This window comes from Lagopus muta, chromosome 1 (assembly GCF_023343835.1).
Source record: "Lagopus muta isolate bLagMut1 chromosome 1, bLagMut1 primary, whole genome shotgun sequence".
Lineage (NCBI taxonomy): Eukaryota > Metazoa > Chordata > Aves > Galliformes > Phasianidae > Lagopus > Lagopus muta.
The window spans coordinates 22,577,044-22,593,989 of NC_064433.1; the positions used below are offsets into that span (position 1 = coordinate 22,577,044).

A 16,946-nucleotide genomic window follows, 5' to 3' on the forward strand; every position below is an offset into this window, starting at 1 on the left:
CATGACACATATATGGACCCAAGTTGTACATATGGGAGAAATTTTTTAGTATGCTATGCCTGTCCTACCACTGTTCTGGCTATACACAACATTTAAATATTAAATTACAGGAATAGATAGATTGATTGGATAGAATACAATCATGGGTATCCCAATTCAGTATAACTGTCCCTATCAGGTGTGCACAAAAGCTATATGAGACACGTTTGATAAAGCAAGTCAGTATTACATTTCTTCCTGTTGACTTTTAGATGGGGAATATGAAGTAACAGACCTTGTGGCAATCCATACTGGTATTTTTGGGGTACACATGATAAGGATTTCCATTTAGGATCAGGATTAAAGAGGCACCACTGCAAGATAAATGCTCAGACCAGCCGTTTTGACCCAAGCTGTCAAACATAAATGTGCCTGAAGCTGCATGTAAGTAAAGCCATACATCACTGGGAAGGCTGTGCTTGTGCCAAGGGCTATCTATCACCAGACACGTCTCAGCCCTTTGCACACGAGTGCTCACATAATATCTGTACACCCTAGTATTTATGTAGTGCTTTTGTTCCTGAACTAATTTAATAAAGTAGGGAGATATTGTCTCAGCTTTACATATGGTAAATTAAGGCAAAAAAAAGGTCAAATGGCATGCCTGGGTTGACACTGCCTGCTAGGTTTAGTTCCTACGTCTCATGATTTCCAGTGCCACACTGAGTCACTAGATTACATTAGATGCAATGTAACTGCTGCTTGGGGCTCACATTATATGCAAGGGTCTGCTCCAGGGCCTCCACATGATCAGAAGCCAACTTGCCTGCAGGCATGCTGCAGGTCCCACAAGAGCTATAAAACCTACCTGCATAACCTCCTAGCAGCAGGATTCAGCCGTGTAACATAGGGCTTCGAGTTAACCATTTTTCTCTTGAAAGGGCTTTGGAAATACTAAGGTATTCTTGTACACAAAACACTTCTGAGTGAAGTATTGCTATCTCTCTTACAGATGAGGAATTGAGACAGGCTTATTCAATACAATTTTTCATAGAATCATAGAATCATTAGGGCTGCAAAAGACCTCTGAGATCATCTAGTCCAACCATCAATCCATCTTCACTAAGCCATATCCCTCAGTGCCACATCTACTTGCTTCTTTAAAAGCCCCAAGGACAGTGACTCCTCCTCCCTAAGCAGTCTGTCACAACACCTCACCACTCTTTCGGAGAATAATTTTTTCCTACTATCCAATCTGAACCTCCCCTGGCTCAACTTAAGGCCATTACCTCTCATCCTATCACTGTTACCTGGGAGAAGAGGCCAACCTCCACCTTGCTACAGCCTCCTATCAGACAGTTGTATCGAGCTCAGGTCTCCTGAGAGATCTGAGGTACCACTTTGAAAACCTGACTCACAGGAATAGCCAACACAACTTCTTTTCCTAACAGTTGCTCCCATCCTCTCTGTCCTACCAGCTTCTCTTTCACTATTTTCATCAGTTCTTAGTTGATGTGGGAAATTGTCATGTTCGTGCTCTGTGTTTGCAAAGTACTTTCACAACGGAACCCTGGTTGTGGACAAGCACATTTGATGACGTCTATGTTTAAATATATCAATACATACATGACAAATGATTGCAATTATACAGCATCTCCACACATTGGTTTAACGTCAGATCCAGCCAACATGTGTAACAGCCCATTTACATGATTCACCTGTTCACAGAAGGAGATGGATGCACACTCCCATGTATAAATTAACTGTCTGGATTTCCCATGACTAGTTATATTCCTTAAATATTTGCAAAATGTCTTAAGTATATTGGCATTGCATCAATAAGCACAGTGCTAACACTTACTTAATGCCTCAGGAAAAAACCTGTAGACAAGTAGGGAGATTATTTTTCCATCATTTTATTTGGACATAACTTTATTTACTTCTAAATGAAGTCTCAAAACAGTGAAGTCCTCCCAGACTGCCACTTCAGACAGTAGCAGTGTCCTCAAGAAAGATGGATGTTAATGTAGTTAGGATAATATAAGATAATTGCAGTATTTTTTTCTTAAAGGAGTAACATGAAGATTGTTTTGCACATATTAAAACAGGTATTAGGGAAAAATTAGTAAGCAATTAATCAAGATAAATAATTTTTTTCTGAAGATGCCTACAACAGTCACGCATTATTTATATATGACAGGACTATGCTAGCTTAAAAATATAAGGTTTACAGCCTAAGACTACATTATTTTACACCAAAGAACCTATCAAATTCTAAGCACCTCATGAAAAACTGAATAACTGAAGTAAACAGCTTGGCGGATGCTGAGCCCCCCATTACCAGACAAGCAAGGAAGACAGCTTCATGTATTTTGCCATTGGAAAACACTACAGAAAAACCAACCTCCCAGACTCCAGTTTTCATTACAAAATATTCCTTCTCTTGATAGGAAAATAATGGCCTTGTAGACCTATCATTATAAGTTATTATTATTATTTTTAATCTATTTTATCTTTTTTTTAATCATCATCAGTTTTTATCTTTTTATAAGCATCTGACAGAACAAGGATGGACAAGAATACTGTCATTGGATTCATGTCTAGCGCTATATCAGAAGTCAGCCTTGTAACTGCACAGAAATAAAAACAGAAATAAAATACATGAAGAGGGCATGCAAGTAAAATTCTCCAATTATACCTTATCTTCAGACCATAACTACATGTAACTACAGACTTCCCAGGAATTTCATAGTCATTTATGCAACACAGAGATACTGAAATGGCTTCAAATCGAGTTTTGGCAGGAGCAATAGCAAATCCCTGTCTGGCTCTTTGCCACGTCACTGTACCTAGCAGTGTGCTGTTGTTATCTCTCCAGTGTAAGTCAAGCATTTATTTCTCACTCTGTAGCCATCAAAGCTTTTCCATCTAACACAGAATACTGTAATTGCCAATTTCAAAGCTTTTTAGGAAGTTGCTTTGTAGATTTAAAATCATTAGCAAGAGCCTTAGTACTCATCTAGTGAGTTATATGTTCTAAGTGTTACACAAACTTCAATTAATTATGGGTTTGACTGAGCTTTTAAGGTTTCAGCTGTGTAGGGAACATGTAATAGGCCCCACCTCAGCTGAAAGCCTTGGAGATACTGGGCTTTTTGGAAGGCTGAGTGACTCACTGGGGAAATAAGCCTGTTGTCTCCATGCCATCCACAGCAGCTGAACTGCCACTGAAAGGAGAACATGCTGTATTTTCTTCCAGGACACTGCAGCTGTTACTCACTCTGTTGCCATACCTGCCTGAGGCAGAAAATCTCCTGGCATTTTAGCAGGGTGCTGTGAACGCATGCACTTCCTACACAGATTGAGGGCACAGTCACACAGTTTTCTCTTCTGGGAGTGGTACACAGCACTTTTGTCTCTAACTGGTTCACTCTCTACAACAGGAAAAACATAGGAATTGGTCCAAGCTGAAAGATGCACAGACTTCATGGATGAGAGATGCCCAGGAGGCCTAGATAAGCATCAGACCAATCCACCCAAGAGATAAAACAGCATTTTTCATCAGGTTTCAAAACTCCAAGAGACAACAGATATCCTCTTGTTTTGTTTTGTTTTTTTTTTTGTTTGTTTTTTTTTTTTGTTTGTTTGTTTTCATAGGATAGTAGTTAGATAAAAGACAGAAATAACCAAACTGACAGAAACTGGCACCCCGCATCTCACTCATTTCACTGTGAGACATAACCCAGCATGGTCCAGCTGCTGACCCAAGGCTTCAATCCAACCTACAACACATTTTCTGACTTGGCTCCTTGCCCCTGTGCCAGACAGAGCAGCTCTTCCATCACACCGACTGCCCCTGCAGCCAAACGCCTCCATCCCAGCACAGAGACACAGCCACAGACTGATGGCAATGTGTGGGAATGTGGGGAAGAGGGGGACACGCACAGCAGGAGCAGGAGACCAGGGACACACACAGCAGCTGCTGCTTTCTGAGGAGGGCTGTGGTGGCAGTAAGGAGCGTGAAAATCTAGCCTAGTGCCTGGAAATGCTGCAAGGAGCACCCAGCTTACCCATTAGGTTTCATCGTTACATTTTCTCTTTCACATTTTTTATTGTTTCCATCTTCAGCCTGAGTGGAGATCAGCACTGCAGCCATCTCAACTGCTGTCCACAGCTGTGGTTCAAACCCTTACACAGGAATGGCTCAGGACTGCTATTTCCCATTTCTTCAGCAAATGCTGCACTATTAGGTGATTATGAAAACTGTTAACATATTCTGGCTACTTCAAGAGTAGTAAGATTCGGAATTTCAGGATACCTTTTGTCAAGTCTAGCCATATACAGCTTGGACTTGATGACATTTCAAGGCTCCATCCAACCTGGACTGTTCCATGAATCTATAAGGAGAACATTTTAGTACTTCCTAGCCAGGCTTGCATGTCATAGAATCATTGAATGGTTTGGGTTGGAAGGGGCCTCAAGGATCATCAAGCTCCAACCCCCCCTGCTGCAGGCAGGGCCTCCAACCTCTATATCTAATATTAGACCAGGCTAGTCTCAGCACTGGATATGCTAGCTGCTATAAATCCCAGTTCAGGTGCCTAAAACCCTCCTGCCTGCCCTTTATGTGATGAGCAGGATACCTACCCAGCATTCCAAATACCACAGCACAGTGACCAAATCTATTACTCAGTATAACCCAAAAGCTACCCTGAGTGGGTCAGATTTTCTGCTGCCTTCAAGTGAACAACAGATGTCATAGCAGTGGGGTTTTGTATGTTTAGAAATAGTCTAGTATATTCACTTACTTCTTCAACTGATGAACAAAAAACTTCAATAATCATTAGCTTTCCTTGAAAACATGGATTACAGACTTATTCAAATGCAGTGTTGATCATATTGGAAAAAGCTATTTAACCAATATAATCTTATTTACTGATAACAAGACTGTTTTCTGATAGCTCCACATACATTTTTTTCTATTTAAGTCAACTACATGCAACCTGAAACTATCCATCGCGCATCACTGCCTCGTTATCTTCACCTGATTGAGCTGAACCTGTCTTCTTCCACTCAGAAAGGCAGTAAGGGCATTTTAAATTTGTGTTAAAATGCACTTGCAATTTGTTTTCATATGATGAAAACATTTTTCCCCATTGCAAACATATAGTCACAACAGCTAATCAAATAGAGCTTTTAGGATATTCACATATTCCTAATGAACAGTACATATCCATTCATGCTGTCATCTCTCCCTCCATGAGTATGGATACCCAGACAGATCTTTGTCAGACTGTGTGTCACAGCCTTATCACCTCTCACAAAGAGGCTAGGACTTTCCATCCAGCCAGTGAAGACTTCTACCATGTGCAAAGATGTTCTCTGCAATACAGATCCCATAGTCAATAGCATAAATCAGGAAAGACTCAAAAACACTCAGACCTAACAGTGTCTTTTACCAATGGTTTAAAAGAACAGTTTCAAGTGTGGGGTATTTTTAAACATCCCTGAATGAATTCTATAGAATATAATATTGAATTCACCTCTGCTTAAATATATCAAGAGACACCTTGAACCTCTGACTGAGCAATTAGACAACAGTGTAGAAAATCAAACCTACAGAGAAATAAAACTAAGAACCTTTTTTCCCTATTTCGTTAGTTCTAATGAATGTTATATTGATTATAACAATATATTATTTTTTATTAATTATAAAATTATAAATTATAACAATTATGTATATAACAATTATAACAATTTATTAATTTTTTCTCTCCAATGCTCAGTAAGTAAGCAAACAAACAAACAAACAAACAAAAAAACCACCAACCATCCCTCTTTTGTCGTCTCAAAGAAAGAATGAGAAAAAGTAGATGATACAAAACACATGACCAAAAAAATGAGCAGAAATTGTTAATAAGTAGGAAACACACATTATGAAGGGGATAGGAAAAACAGCCAGGAGGAACATTACATTAGTAATCTAAACGTAACCACATTTGTATTTGGTAAAATGCATGGAAAGGAGTAAGTCCTTTGGACTGTCAGGGAGGACATAAATTTTATTAGAGGCTGAATTAAAGAGAAATTGGTAGATGAGCCTGCGAATATGCTCAGCATTCATCTAGTGTCAAATGTGACAAAGAAATAAAATGATTCAAAATTGAGAACAATCTTCTTGCTGGAAACCCAGTAGGAGAATCATGAAAATGATTCTATTTTAATTGTTTCAAATTCTCTGCTTGTATCGCTACTCTGCTATCCCAAAAAAACTGTACAGAATACCTGAATTTTCCAGTGTATCCTTTATTTAGCCTTCTCATGCTGTAGTTCAGTAAACTTTTCAGCATACGATTTTCAGTCTGAACTTCCCAATGGAAGCCCATATCCTTCCAGTCTACAACGACAGTTTCCACTTTTCTGGGGCCTTCATTCACACTGTTTGCATTACACTGATTGATTTGGAAACAAACAAACAACAACAAAAAACAAACAGTTCGCTTCTGAGACAGAGATCTTGAATTAGGAAAAGAATAGAAAGACATAAAAACAAGCCAATGACTTGTGCCAACACACTATGAATGTTCATGGTAAAATGCCACTTCTCCTATGGTTCCTTTCCCTGCTTTCTGCAGATGCCCAAGCCAGCCTGGGTTTTCTAGATGGCTCTGCAGAACAGGAAGACACAGCCAACTGAAGAATCTCCTTTTCCCTGAATTCTCCATAGACTGATAGTGTGAAAAAGTGAGAATAAGGCCAGTTCTCTCAGATACTCTAATAGTCAGTATTTTAATTAAACCCCTACCTCGTGAAGTCATACAATAAGAGATTTTGCAAACCTTCCTTACTTTGTGGTTGTACAAATACTTAAAATTGCAAATTGTTAACAAGCCCCAATACACATTAATACAAGCCAAAATGTATGTCTTAAAGTCTCTTGATTTTATATTAGGCTTTTTTTTTTTTTCCCCTGGATAGACTGATGATGTTTTAATTCTGAGCACCATTTGAAATGCAGAGTGGCAGTGGGGATGCTGTGAGTCCTCAGTGCCATCACCCAGCTTACAGCTGTGTCTGCCTGGAGTGAGGGAGGCTTTTTGCTGCTACTCCTACATGGGCAGCTGGCTGGCATGGCCAGGGGCACTCTGCTCACTTCTCTCCCTAGCACTGCTGAAACCATAAGATGGTGCTCACTGACAGTGACTCTGATGTCACCAGTGTGGGTCTTTTATGACCTTGCAGGATCTTGCGGAAATACACAGAGCTCTATTCTTAAATATATATATATATTGATTTTTTTTAATCTATTTTTTTGCAGCAGAAAGACTTTCCAAATATCATTGCTTTAACGGGTAGGAGCCGCCTTCGGATTTCAGCTTATATTTGCACTGTGCCAGTTTGTTTCCACTTGTTTTTGTGTCAGCACCATCCTGTAACGTAGATAGTTCATCTGTATCTTTTGCTCCCTGATGCTCATCCAGGATTTATTCACGCACAGTTCTGCTGAAATGAGCCAGAAGTCATTCTGCTGTAATCTGTATACCTACAGTGATACAAATCCAAGGAGTGTGGAAAAAAAAGAGAACTTCATTCCGCAGGATTTTTCCGCAACAAGCTATCATTGCAAGATAAATGAACTGTAAACCACAGCCTGAAAATGAAAGACGATTGCAAAGGGAAAGATAGACACAGACCATACAGCACTATTCCAACCTCAGGGCACATGATGGGTTGCTGATGGCACCGTGCACCATGAAATGTCCCACACACTGAACAGCACACTCCAGCGGGCTGCAGGGGGAATTTCACAGCCTGTCAGATTTGTTAATTATCATACACACACCTATCAGAGTAAGAACTGCAAAAAGAAATTACAGAAGCAAACAGCATACACTTGGAATAAAATGTGCTTTTCCAAATGGCTCCAAAAAGATAAAATTGGTCGGCCTGGGGATGGAGCTAGAAGACAAATTGCCCGGAGTAACATCAGGTTACTTGTACAAAGCCAGCTGTTAGTCTGGTCATTAGCTGTTTGGTCAAAGGAAGCAGCTGTTTTGGGGAACTTCTGTTGAAATCATGGAGTTTAGCATGCAAAGCCAGAATAGATTCACATCTTTAAAAAAAAAAAAAAAAAAAAAGCCACAAATGTTCATAGCTGAATTTCCCCTCAAACACCGGATTTGGTTTGGCTTTCAGAAAAGCTTTTGGTATCTCCTATAGAAGCTGAACCTGAAGAGCACTACAGATTTTTATTTCACTGATAGCTGTGAGCAATATCGGTATAGTTCAGTATTTTTGGAAGAATTCTGATATAAGTCAATCTAGATCTCAATGAAGTCTAAATACATCCATTTAAAGTAGGAAAAAGTTGAATTTGGCATGGATGACTTCTAAAACAACAACAACATTCCCCAGTCGAAGAACACATCATGACTTCCTAGGAAATTTTCTTATGGCATTTACAGAAACACATCTTTTTTTTTTTTTCTTAAGATACCTTTTATTTCATTTAACTTTTACACTTATCTTGCTGACAGCACTTAGAAAAGCAAGCTTGTGCTGTCTTTTTAATGCAGTGAAAATACTTAGCTATATCTTTGAATGCTTCCTGTTTTACATTTCAGTCATCAGGTAATCCAGTAAAAATATTTTGGCAATGAAGGTTAGAATTCAGAGCTAGCATGCAAACAGGTGTACCACCCTTGAAAACTCTCACTGAAATCCTTCACTAGTCACGTGAGCAGTCCCAGTAACCTCATAAAATTACTTATCTCTGCTACTTGACACTCATCTACCTCTGTGCTTGTTCTTGCCCTTGAAAAGCAGAAGTCCTTCAGAACACCTGAGGATTTGCACTTGTTACGGGGCTTTCCTTCCCATTATAAATATATATACATATTTTTAGGCAGAAATGATGATTTAGGTGAGATGCTAGGAGGAAATTCTTTAGTGTATGGGCACTGAAGTGCTGGCACAGCTGCCCGTAGAAGCTGTGGATGACCCATCTCTGAAGGTGCTCATAGCCAAGCTGCAGGGACTCTGGGCTGCCTGAGCTGGTGGATGGCAGCCTTGCCCATGGCAATGGGTTGGAACTGTATGATCTTAAAAGTCCATTCCAACCTGAGCCACTTCATGATTTTATAACAATAAACGGAATGGCAATAGAATGAAAACAGCTGATAAACACTTCTGGAAGTGTACTTGTGTATGTAAAACATACTTTAAAAAAAATATATCAATACTTTGCATGTCTGACAGAATGCTATAAAAATGTGGAGAAGTAAATATCGCTTGCCAAAGTCCAGGTTGCCAAGCCATATCTAGCCCACCTTTTAGCCACTGTATCTAAAGCTGCAACATAAGCTATGGATTGAGGAAACCTGACTTAGGCAAAAGCTCAGATGAAGTGGGATGAATCATCCTGCTATTAGGCACCTGATGGAGTTCCAAAGCCTTCAAGTTTAGGCTTCTACACTGCCTTTAGGTGAGCTGGGCAGCTGAGTGAAATAACAAGCAACTGGCTTGCCCTAGGACAGCTGGTGTAAATCACTGAGTAGCTGGAAATATATCTGAGGTCTTCACTGAGAACAAGAACACCTAAGTCCAAGCATGGTGCAGAAGAAGAAGGCAACAGGAGCTTATGAGAAGCATGTCTCAGCTAGAACAATTCATAATGCTTTAAAGTCTGCTTTTCAACCAGACACCTTTATATATATATATATATATATATATATATATATGTATGCATATATATATATCCCTATTTCATTTCTAAAATCTCCATTGAATTACTCATTTCCACCTGAGACTCAAGACTGAACTGACCAACATCAGTAATTTGTATTCAGCAAGCAACCTGGACCATACCTTCCTACAAAAGTGCATCACTGCCAGCAGTTCCTCAAGAATGTACTGGAGCCAAGTCTCACTTACAGTTCCAACCACTCTGAAAAATTTCCCATCTTTCATTTAACACGTTTTGTTTATTTAATACTGTAAGTTCTTTGCTTCCTGTTGATTTATCTTTCTAATGCAGAAGCCTTGACATGTATTCAAAAAAGGTAACTTTTGTCTTTATGGGAAAAGAAGCTTATTGAATAGCCAAAGGATGTCTCATACAGGAAAGCCACATAAATGGTGCACGAAGCTGTAAGAATCGCGCTGTTAAATGGGAGACAGGGGCTCCGGAACTGCTGCAGACTTGCTGGCCCTAGGGGGAATACTGAGAAGGTCTCCCAGTTTGAAGAAGAATTGAAATTGTCAGGGAAAGAACAGAATCTGTTCACCCTTAAATTCCTAATTAGAGAACTTATAGTGGGAAATGACCACTTAAATGATGAGCAAAAGGAAACTGCCTTCCTTCGTAAGCGGCAAGCTCCTGTGTTCACAAACTGCCATTGTGATTTGTAATCTGGATTATAAGTGGAATAATTTCCAATTGGGGTAGTAGTTTTATCTCTATTAATTAGGTTCTCTCTAGAAATTCACATAAAACAGCTTTATATATTATTCAGCTTTATATATTATTCATATACAGCTATATTTTCTATATGTGAGTTACACTGATGTTAATTCTTTAAACGTCACTCATTTTGTGTTCCACTTCTCATACTTGCCAGTACTTGAACCTCAAAACAAATCAGTATAACTGATTCTCAGTATTCAGTATAATTATTCAGCATATTTAGATTTTTACATATATCAATCTCAGTGGTACAAAAATGCAGAAAATAAAGTGGATGCTTAAACAGTCTTTAAATTCCTATTTTGTTTTAGCCTTTATGTTTTACATATGGCAAAACTGAATTTCTCTGTCAGAGTTATGTATGCCCATAGGAAAGCGTCATCTTAAAATACGCTAAAACATTAAAAGTAATGTTCTGTAGAATTACTCCACTATAATTGAGTTATAATTATGCCAAATACCTGGCCAACAGAAGTGCTGTCTAGTTAGAGCTATTAAGAAGGCTCTGATCCCATATTCCTTTGACAGTTTAAGGGATTACTGAGCCTAAGTGTGCTTACATGAGAATGAACAGAAAGTGTGACTGGATTTAGAAATCTAAGTTAATACTCTGCTTCAGATTCTCATTATATTAGTTGGGGCCATCCAAAAAGAGCAGACAAGTTGTTTTTCTTGTTGGTAGTGAGATACGCGCCATCTGGTAGCTTGGAAATCCAGTCCTGATGTCAGTTCTCTAATAAAAGAATATCCAGAGAAACATTACTTCTGTGTGAATAAAGCCATGGTACTGGAATGCCAGAAACAAACCAAAAGAGGGAAATTTTTCTCCAGAGACTGAAAAAATAAAGCAAAACACAACTAATCAAACAAGTCACAGTTTAATTAGCTGCCTTTTGAAAGGCAAAATGATGGCTGAGGTCAGACCGTGATAGGAATAAGGTGTAAATGAGCTTATTTTGGAGAGACTTTTTGCTTTATTCGGTAAAATTACCCCTATATTTTCCCAGTGAGGTCATGGAATATTTTTTAGGTCTTGCCTAAATATTTACATCTTTTTGATTCAAATTTAGCCACAATTATAATGTAATTTGTTAAAACATATTCCTTTTTCTATTGGCATTTTCTTGCCTACACAAATTCATAAATAGCCAACTTACTGAAGAGACACAAAATATTTCTCCTTCAGCACAATGAGACAAAAGCTGCAAAAAGGGCATACCCCATTGACTTTAAGAAGGTTATATGGAACACATCAGTAAGCGAGGGCAGAATTCCAAAGGCTATATTCAGCCTGAAAAATATGCTGAATAGATGTAATTACAGATTCATGCATTTCTCATTTAAAATGAAAATGCAAAAAAAGAAGTGAATTGTCTACGGAGCTGTTATTCTTTAATTTTAGGCACAGGAGAAACTTCACAGGAAAAGCTCCTTTCTAAGTACATAGTGCAGTCCATGAACAATCAGGCAGATTTCTCACGTGCCCTTACTTGTGGCTGAATAGCATCTTATTCCACAAGTAGTTCCATTGAACTTGGCTGAATGGCACTTACCGAGAATACCCGGATAATACCCTGCCCCATACATAATTACATCAGTTCTTGGCTCTGGCAGTGCTGTGGAGGAAGGTGCTATTCATATCTCAGCGGGGTTATTAGAATCTTAGAACCAAGCCCCCAAGCATTTCTTCAGTAACAGAGAAAGAACTGTCACTGCCTTGTCATTCCCAAAGGAGCATTTTGCCTCAGTGTGCTCTAAAGGGGTTCCTCAGTGTGGTTGATGTGACCTTTTTGTCTTTCCTAAACTGATGTGAGACTGAGGTTTCCTTGCTGAAACTCCCAGAGGCGGTAGCAAAACTCCCCAGCAGATACACTGAAAAAAAACCCTGTGCAGCTCTGCGTGACCAGCTGAAAACTGAACAGCATTTTTTGGAACTGCAAGCCAGTTGAGGCTGGGATCTATATTGATGTGCTGCCGAGCTCCAGCACAGCCTCCAGGAAGCACAGGAGGCAGCCACACTCCTCAGCATTCCCAGACCCATTCCCAACACCTTGGCTCTTGTGTGTGTACCAGAGGTACCCAATGGTGAGAGCCAGCCTGTCTGACTCAGCTGTCCTCCCTCATCAAACCTAAGGAGCCACACAACAGTAATATACAACCACCTATTTTATTTTTTAATGAGAAAACAGAAGGAAGCAATGTCAGCGTTCTAATAAATAACATTCTAATAAATGGCCCTGGCACAGCTGCCCAGAGAAGCCGTGGATGCCCCATCCCTGGAGGTGTTCAGGGCCAGGTTGGATGGAGCCCTGGGCAGCCTGAGCTGGGGTTTGGCAGCCCTGTCCATGCCAGGGGATTGGAACTGGCAGATCTTTAAGACTGCTTCCAACCCAAGCCATTCTGTGACTCTGTGATTCTAAAATGTTAAATTCAACGAACTAATACAATCAAATGAAAGCATGTTTAGTTAAGCAGAGATACTCAAGGAGGAACTTGTTCAAATGAAACCTCTCTATCAACCTGTATCGAGTGCTCCCACCGAAGAGCAAGGCTTGCCAGCCCTTCCCAGTGAGCAGCCACTGAGATCAGAACACCCTACACATCCAGAAAGGGTGTCACCTTCAGGCCAGGTTTGAAAACTATAGAGGAGAGAGGAGAAAACCAGCACCTGCATTTGTATCACACCTCCCATGTGAGGAAGGAACAGTACTTCACCATGCTGACAGACCTTTCCAGCCCATGACCATAAATAACATCCACGAGTGCAAAAAAGTATTTGAATACTCTGCTGCACAAAACCAACTTATCTCTAAATACACATGAGATGAAATCAACAACACAGAAGTCTCATCAGAAGGTTGCCTGTGTGTCCTGCACTGCTTACCACCTGGGTGTGAAAATCAGTCTCCAAAAGGCAATTTTGTTGCATTACACTGTGATCACAGCATGGCATGCTGCTCTGCACTCACATGTGTTCAAACCCCTCTTCACACATACACAAGCTGTTCTCAGAACAGTGCTGAGAGTACATGTATCTGATTTTAGGAGGCTTAACACGTGAGGAAGGTGGCGTGAAAACTTCTTGGATGTTTTCATGTAAGGCATTTGTTGCCCAACCAGTCTGAGAGAAGTATTTTAGATCAAGTGCTCTACTTTTAGAAATAAGTAAGTTTAAAAGTGACATTAAAATGTTACCAATGTAGGGATAATGCACTGTAATAATGGCTGGCTACATTCATCGTATTCACAGTTGCATTTTTCCACTGAGCTTTCAGACTGGGGGTGAAAATACTTCCAAAAAGCAGTTCCTGCCAACGAGTAGAGCCCGGTACAGAGCTGCTGTCACTGTCACCTCACCCCGATCTTTGTTACAGAGCCTCACGGTTTCAGAAGCAGCACCACCTATTGGGTGGAAATGTAGGTTAGTGGTTGCTCCACCACGACAGCCCTATTGTAAAGGCGGTCACGGCTAGAACGGGCTGACGCTCCCAAGTTTCTCATACTTGAATGCAAGCGAACAACACGTACTTCCTAGTGATCTACTTGACAGAACCTTATAAAGTCCATAAGAACGCTCGGTACCATAGAAACCCCATCACTCAGGCTCCTAATATTTATATGGTGAAGTATTAACAGGGCTTCTGGCAGCGCCAACCGCCTCGTGCTGCTGTAGTAGCAGTGAGTAACAGCGCACTATTGCCATCATGCACTCCAGTTGCACAGATATCAATGAGCTGAAAATTCATTTGGTTACATAAGGAGTCCTACTGAAATCTATATGAATCCATACTCTGTGTGGAATCCGCGTCCCACATGAACAATTGAATATTTTGCTTTTCACGGCTGCAGCTACCTCTTGTTTCAGGGGAATCACTGACGTAACCAGTTCTTGGAGAACAAGTCTTTCTCCGGGGGCGGGGGGGCTGAAATTTTGCCCCCATCCCTGAGTTCCTTTACAAACACTTCACGTAAGAGGTGAGAGCCCCATTTCCCAATACAGGGCCGCAGGGACGCCGCTCGGTGCCGGTGCCGCCCGCGGGGCTCCCGCCGCCCCCGGACCCGCGGGACCCGCGCGACCCGCGCCGCGCTGGAGCCGGGGCGCCGCGGAGGTGGCGGAAGGGCAGGTGACCGCCCCAGCAACGGGTGACGCCGCGTTTCCTCGGGGTCGAGCGGCCGCTCGTCGCTCTCAGCCAAAGGGGAGAGGGAGAGGGGGAGAACGGCGCCGGAGCCGGGGGGGAGGAAAAGTTGGTGGGAAAGGCAGAGCTCTGTCCATGGGAACATCACTCACCCGCTCGGATGATACAGACGAGCTGGATGCAGGCAACCCAGCGCCTTAGAATGAGCATGTCCAAATCGTCCCGTTCCCCCTCCCGTCCGCCGCTCCGTCCGTCTGCCTCAGCCGCCGCCCGCGCGGAGCTGCACCTCTCGTGGGCAACGGCTCCGCGCCGCGCCCCGCGGCCGCCCCCACGCCGCGGGCGGGCCCAGCCGGTGTCGGGTACGGGGTGCGGAGCGTCGGGTGCTGCGTACGGGATGTTGCCTGCTGCCGGGGCCGCGCTCAGCGCATGGCGGGGCTGCGCCGGGGCCGCCCTCCGCGGAGCGGCCGCGAGTGCGTGCGGCGAGCGCGCGGCGGGGCCGGGTGCGTGTGCGCGCGGGTGCGGGAGCGCGGAGTGTATGTCGGGGCGCGGGGGCGCGGGGGGGCGGGGACCGCGCGCGGGTGACGTGTGCGCGCGTGTGAGTGTGTGCGTGTGTATTTGTGTGTATCTGTGCCTACGGGGCTGTGGGAGCGAGAGCCCGAGGGCAGCGGAGGGCTGCCCCCCCCTCCCAGCAGCCGGGAGGGGGCGGGGGCCGGGCTCTGGGATCCTCTGTGAGGCAGCGCTCCGGGATACCCCCGAGTGCACACGGCCACGCGAGGGAAAAGTTTATCGAGGGGGCTCGGGGTTGTCAGAGGGCGGCGGGGTCAGAGGCCGGGCGGTGCGGGGCCAGAGAGCATCGGAGCCCGCTGCTAGGTGGGAATAACCGCTGGGCCCAGCGGGGTGGGAGCTGCTGGCGAGGAGCTGGTGGAGATGCAGACAGCGCCCGAGCCGGGCAGCGCCGCTCCGTGATCCTGGGAACCGGAGGGGGAGCGGGGGAAGGGGCTGGAGCGGCGGAATATCATTATCCGCTCTAGAAGTGGGTCAGGGCACAGGCACTGGCATCGCTGCTCAGGGAAGACAAAACAAGAGCAAAAAATAAAAGTAAAGGGAAAGAAAAATACATGTAACAACGCTCGATAAAACCCCAAAGCACCTAAATGAGAAGTGTACAATTAAGGGCCACAAACACCATGTCACACGGCTGGGACACTTTGGAGCAGCACTTGGGGCTTTGGGAGCATGAGGACACAGCCGATCCCCCACCTCACCCAGGAAGTGCAAGCAGCACTGTATTAGTGGTGATGTTCCTGTCAGGGTGGTGGGAACAGCTCTGCACAGATGTGTGGTGACATTTAATGGTGGGCAGCCTTAGAACAACAGGGCCCAGTGCCTTACAGGTGGGCATGCTGCTCTGCCCTCCTTCCCCAGCTATGGGAGCTGCAGTCTTTCCTTCCAGGAGAACATAAAACTTTCAGTGCCCCTGCTCTGGCTGGGGAGGGTAGAGCTCTCTTGTCATGAAGCAAATTGGCAAATTCAGAGTGAAAGGCTGCAGAAGAAATTGCCGAGGTGTTCAAGCTTTGTGCCTGGAGAGCAGGCGGTGGACGTGTCTCCCATGCAAGGTCAGCATCTTTCAGGATATGCAGAGCTGACATATACTAGAGGTTGGTTCATTAGGAGGATTAGCTCTGAATGACAGCTCTTGTCCAATGGACTCCTGGTGTCATGGCAAGAGACAAGTTCCATGTGCTGATATCCCCCAGAAAAAGACTGTTTTAGGATTATCCTAAAGGAAAATGTTGTTAAAGATTGTAGTCAGCTGACTTTCCTGAAAGAACCCAGATGCTAGCATACTACTGCAGTAACTTCAGTGCAAACATGCTCAAACACAGACAGACATGTGCATGCCAAAGCATTAATGCCAGTGGGTAATCTATTCGAGATTCACGTCAACTCCAGCGCCATTCTGCAATTGGCTTAGATGCTTAGCAGCAATAGGAATTGTACAATATTGCACTGGTATTACTGAAATACATAGTATAAAATACACAGTTAAAGGTCACAGGTAGGAAAGAAGGAATATTCAGTCACTCTGGAGGTGGATTCTCACCACCACACCTCTACACAGACACTTTATTACAGACCAGTGCAGGGTGATATATGGTCATCTGGTGCTGCCATTGCCCACAGGACAGTGGAAGGACATGGCTGCCAGGATCCCCCTCCACCCGGCTTTCCTCAAGCTGGGAGGTGGATGTGACTTGCTCACGAGTACATGTGAGCCTGTAGAGCTATCAGTTCCCCTCCATCCTGTGGGGATCAATTTTTGTCTCCAGATTTCAGATGTTTTCAAAGCTTTGTGACAAGGCTAA

General features: G+C 43.1%; 1 protein-coding gene across 5 annotated transcripts in view; it reads right to left on the reverse strand.

Annotated features, from left to right (window-relative positions):
• The window catches only part of PTPRZ1 (protein tyrosine phosphatase receptor type Z1), a 134,159-nt gene extending 119,192 nt beyond the window's left edge, over window positions 1-14,967 (reverse strand). For all 5 annotated transcript variants that reach the window (XM_048959045.1, XM_048959038.1, XM_048959022.1 and 2 more), the window contains exon 1: window positions 14,733-14,967. In XM_048959045.1, the coding sequence (XP_048815002.1) occupies window positions 14,733-14,790 (58 nt within the window). In that variant the 5' untranslated portion in view covers window positions 14,791-14,967. The remainder of the gene's footprint in view (window positions 1-14,732) is intronic.
• Between the last annotated feature and the right edge of the window lie 1,979 nt (window positions 14,968-16,946).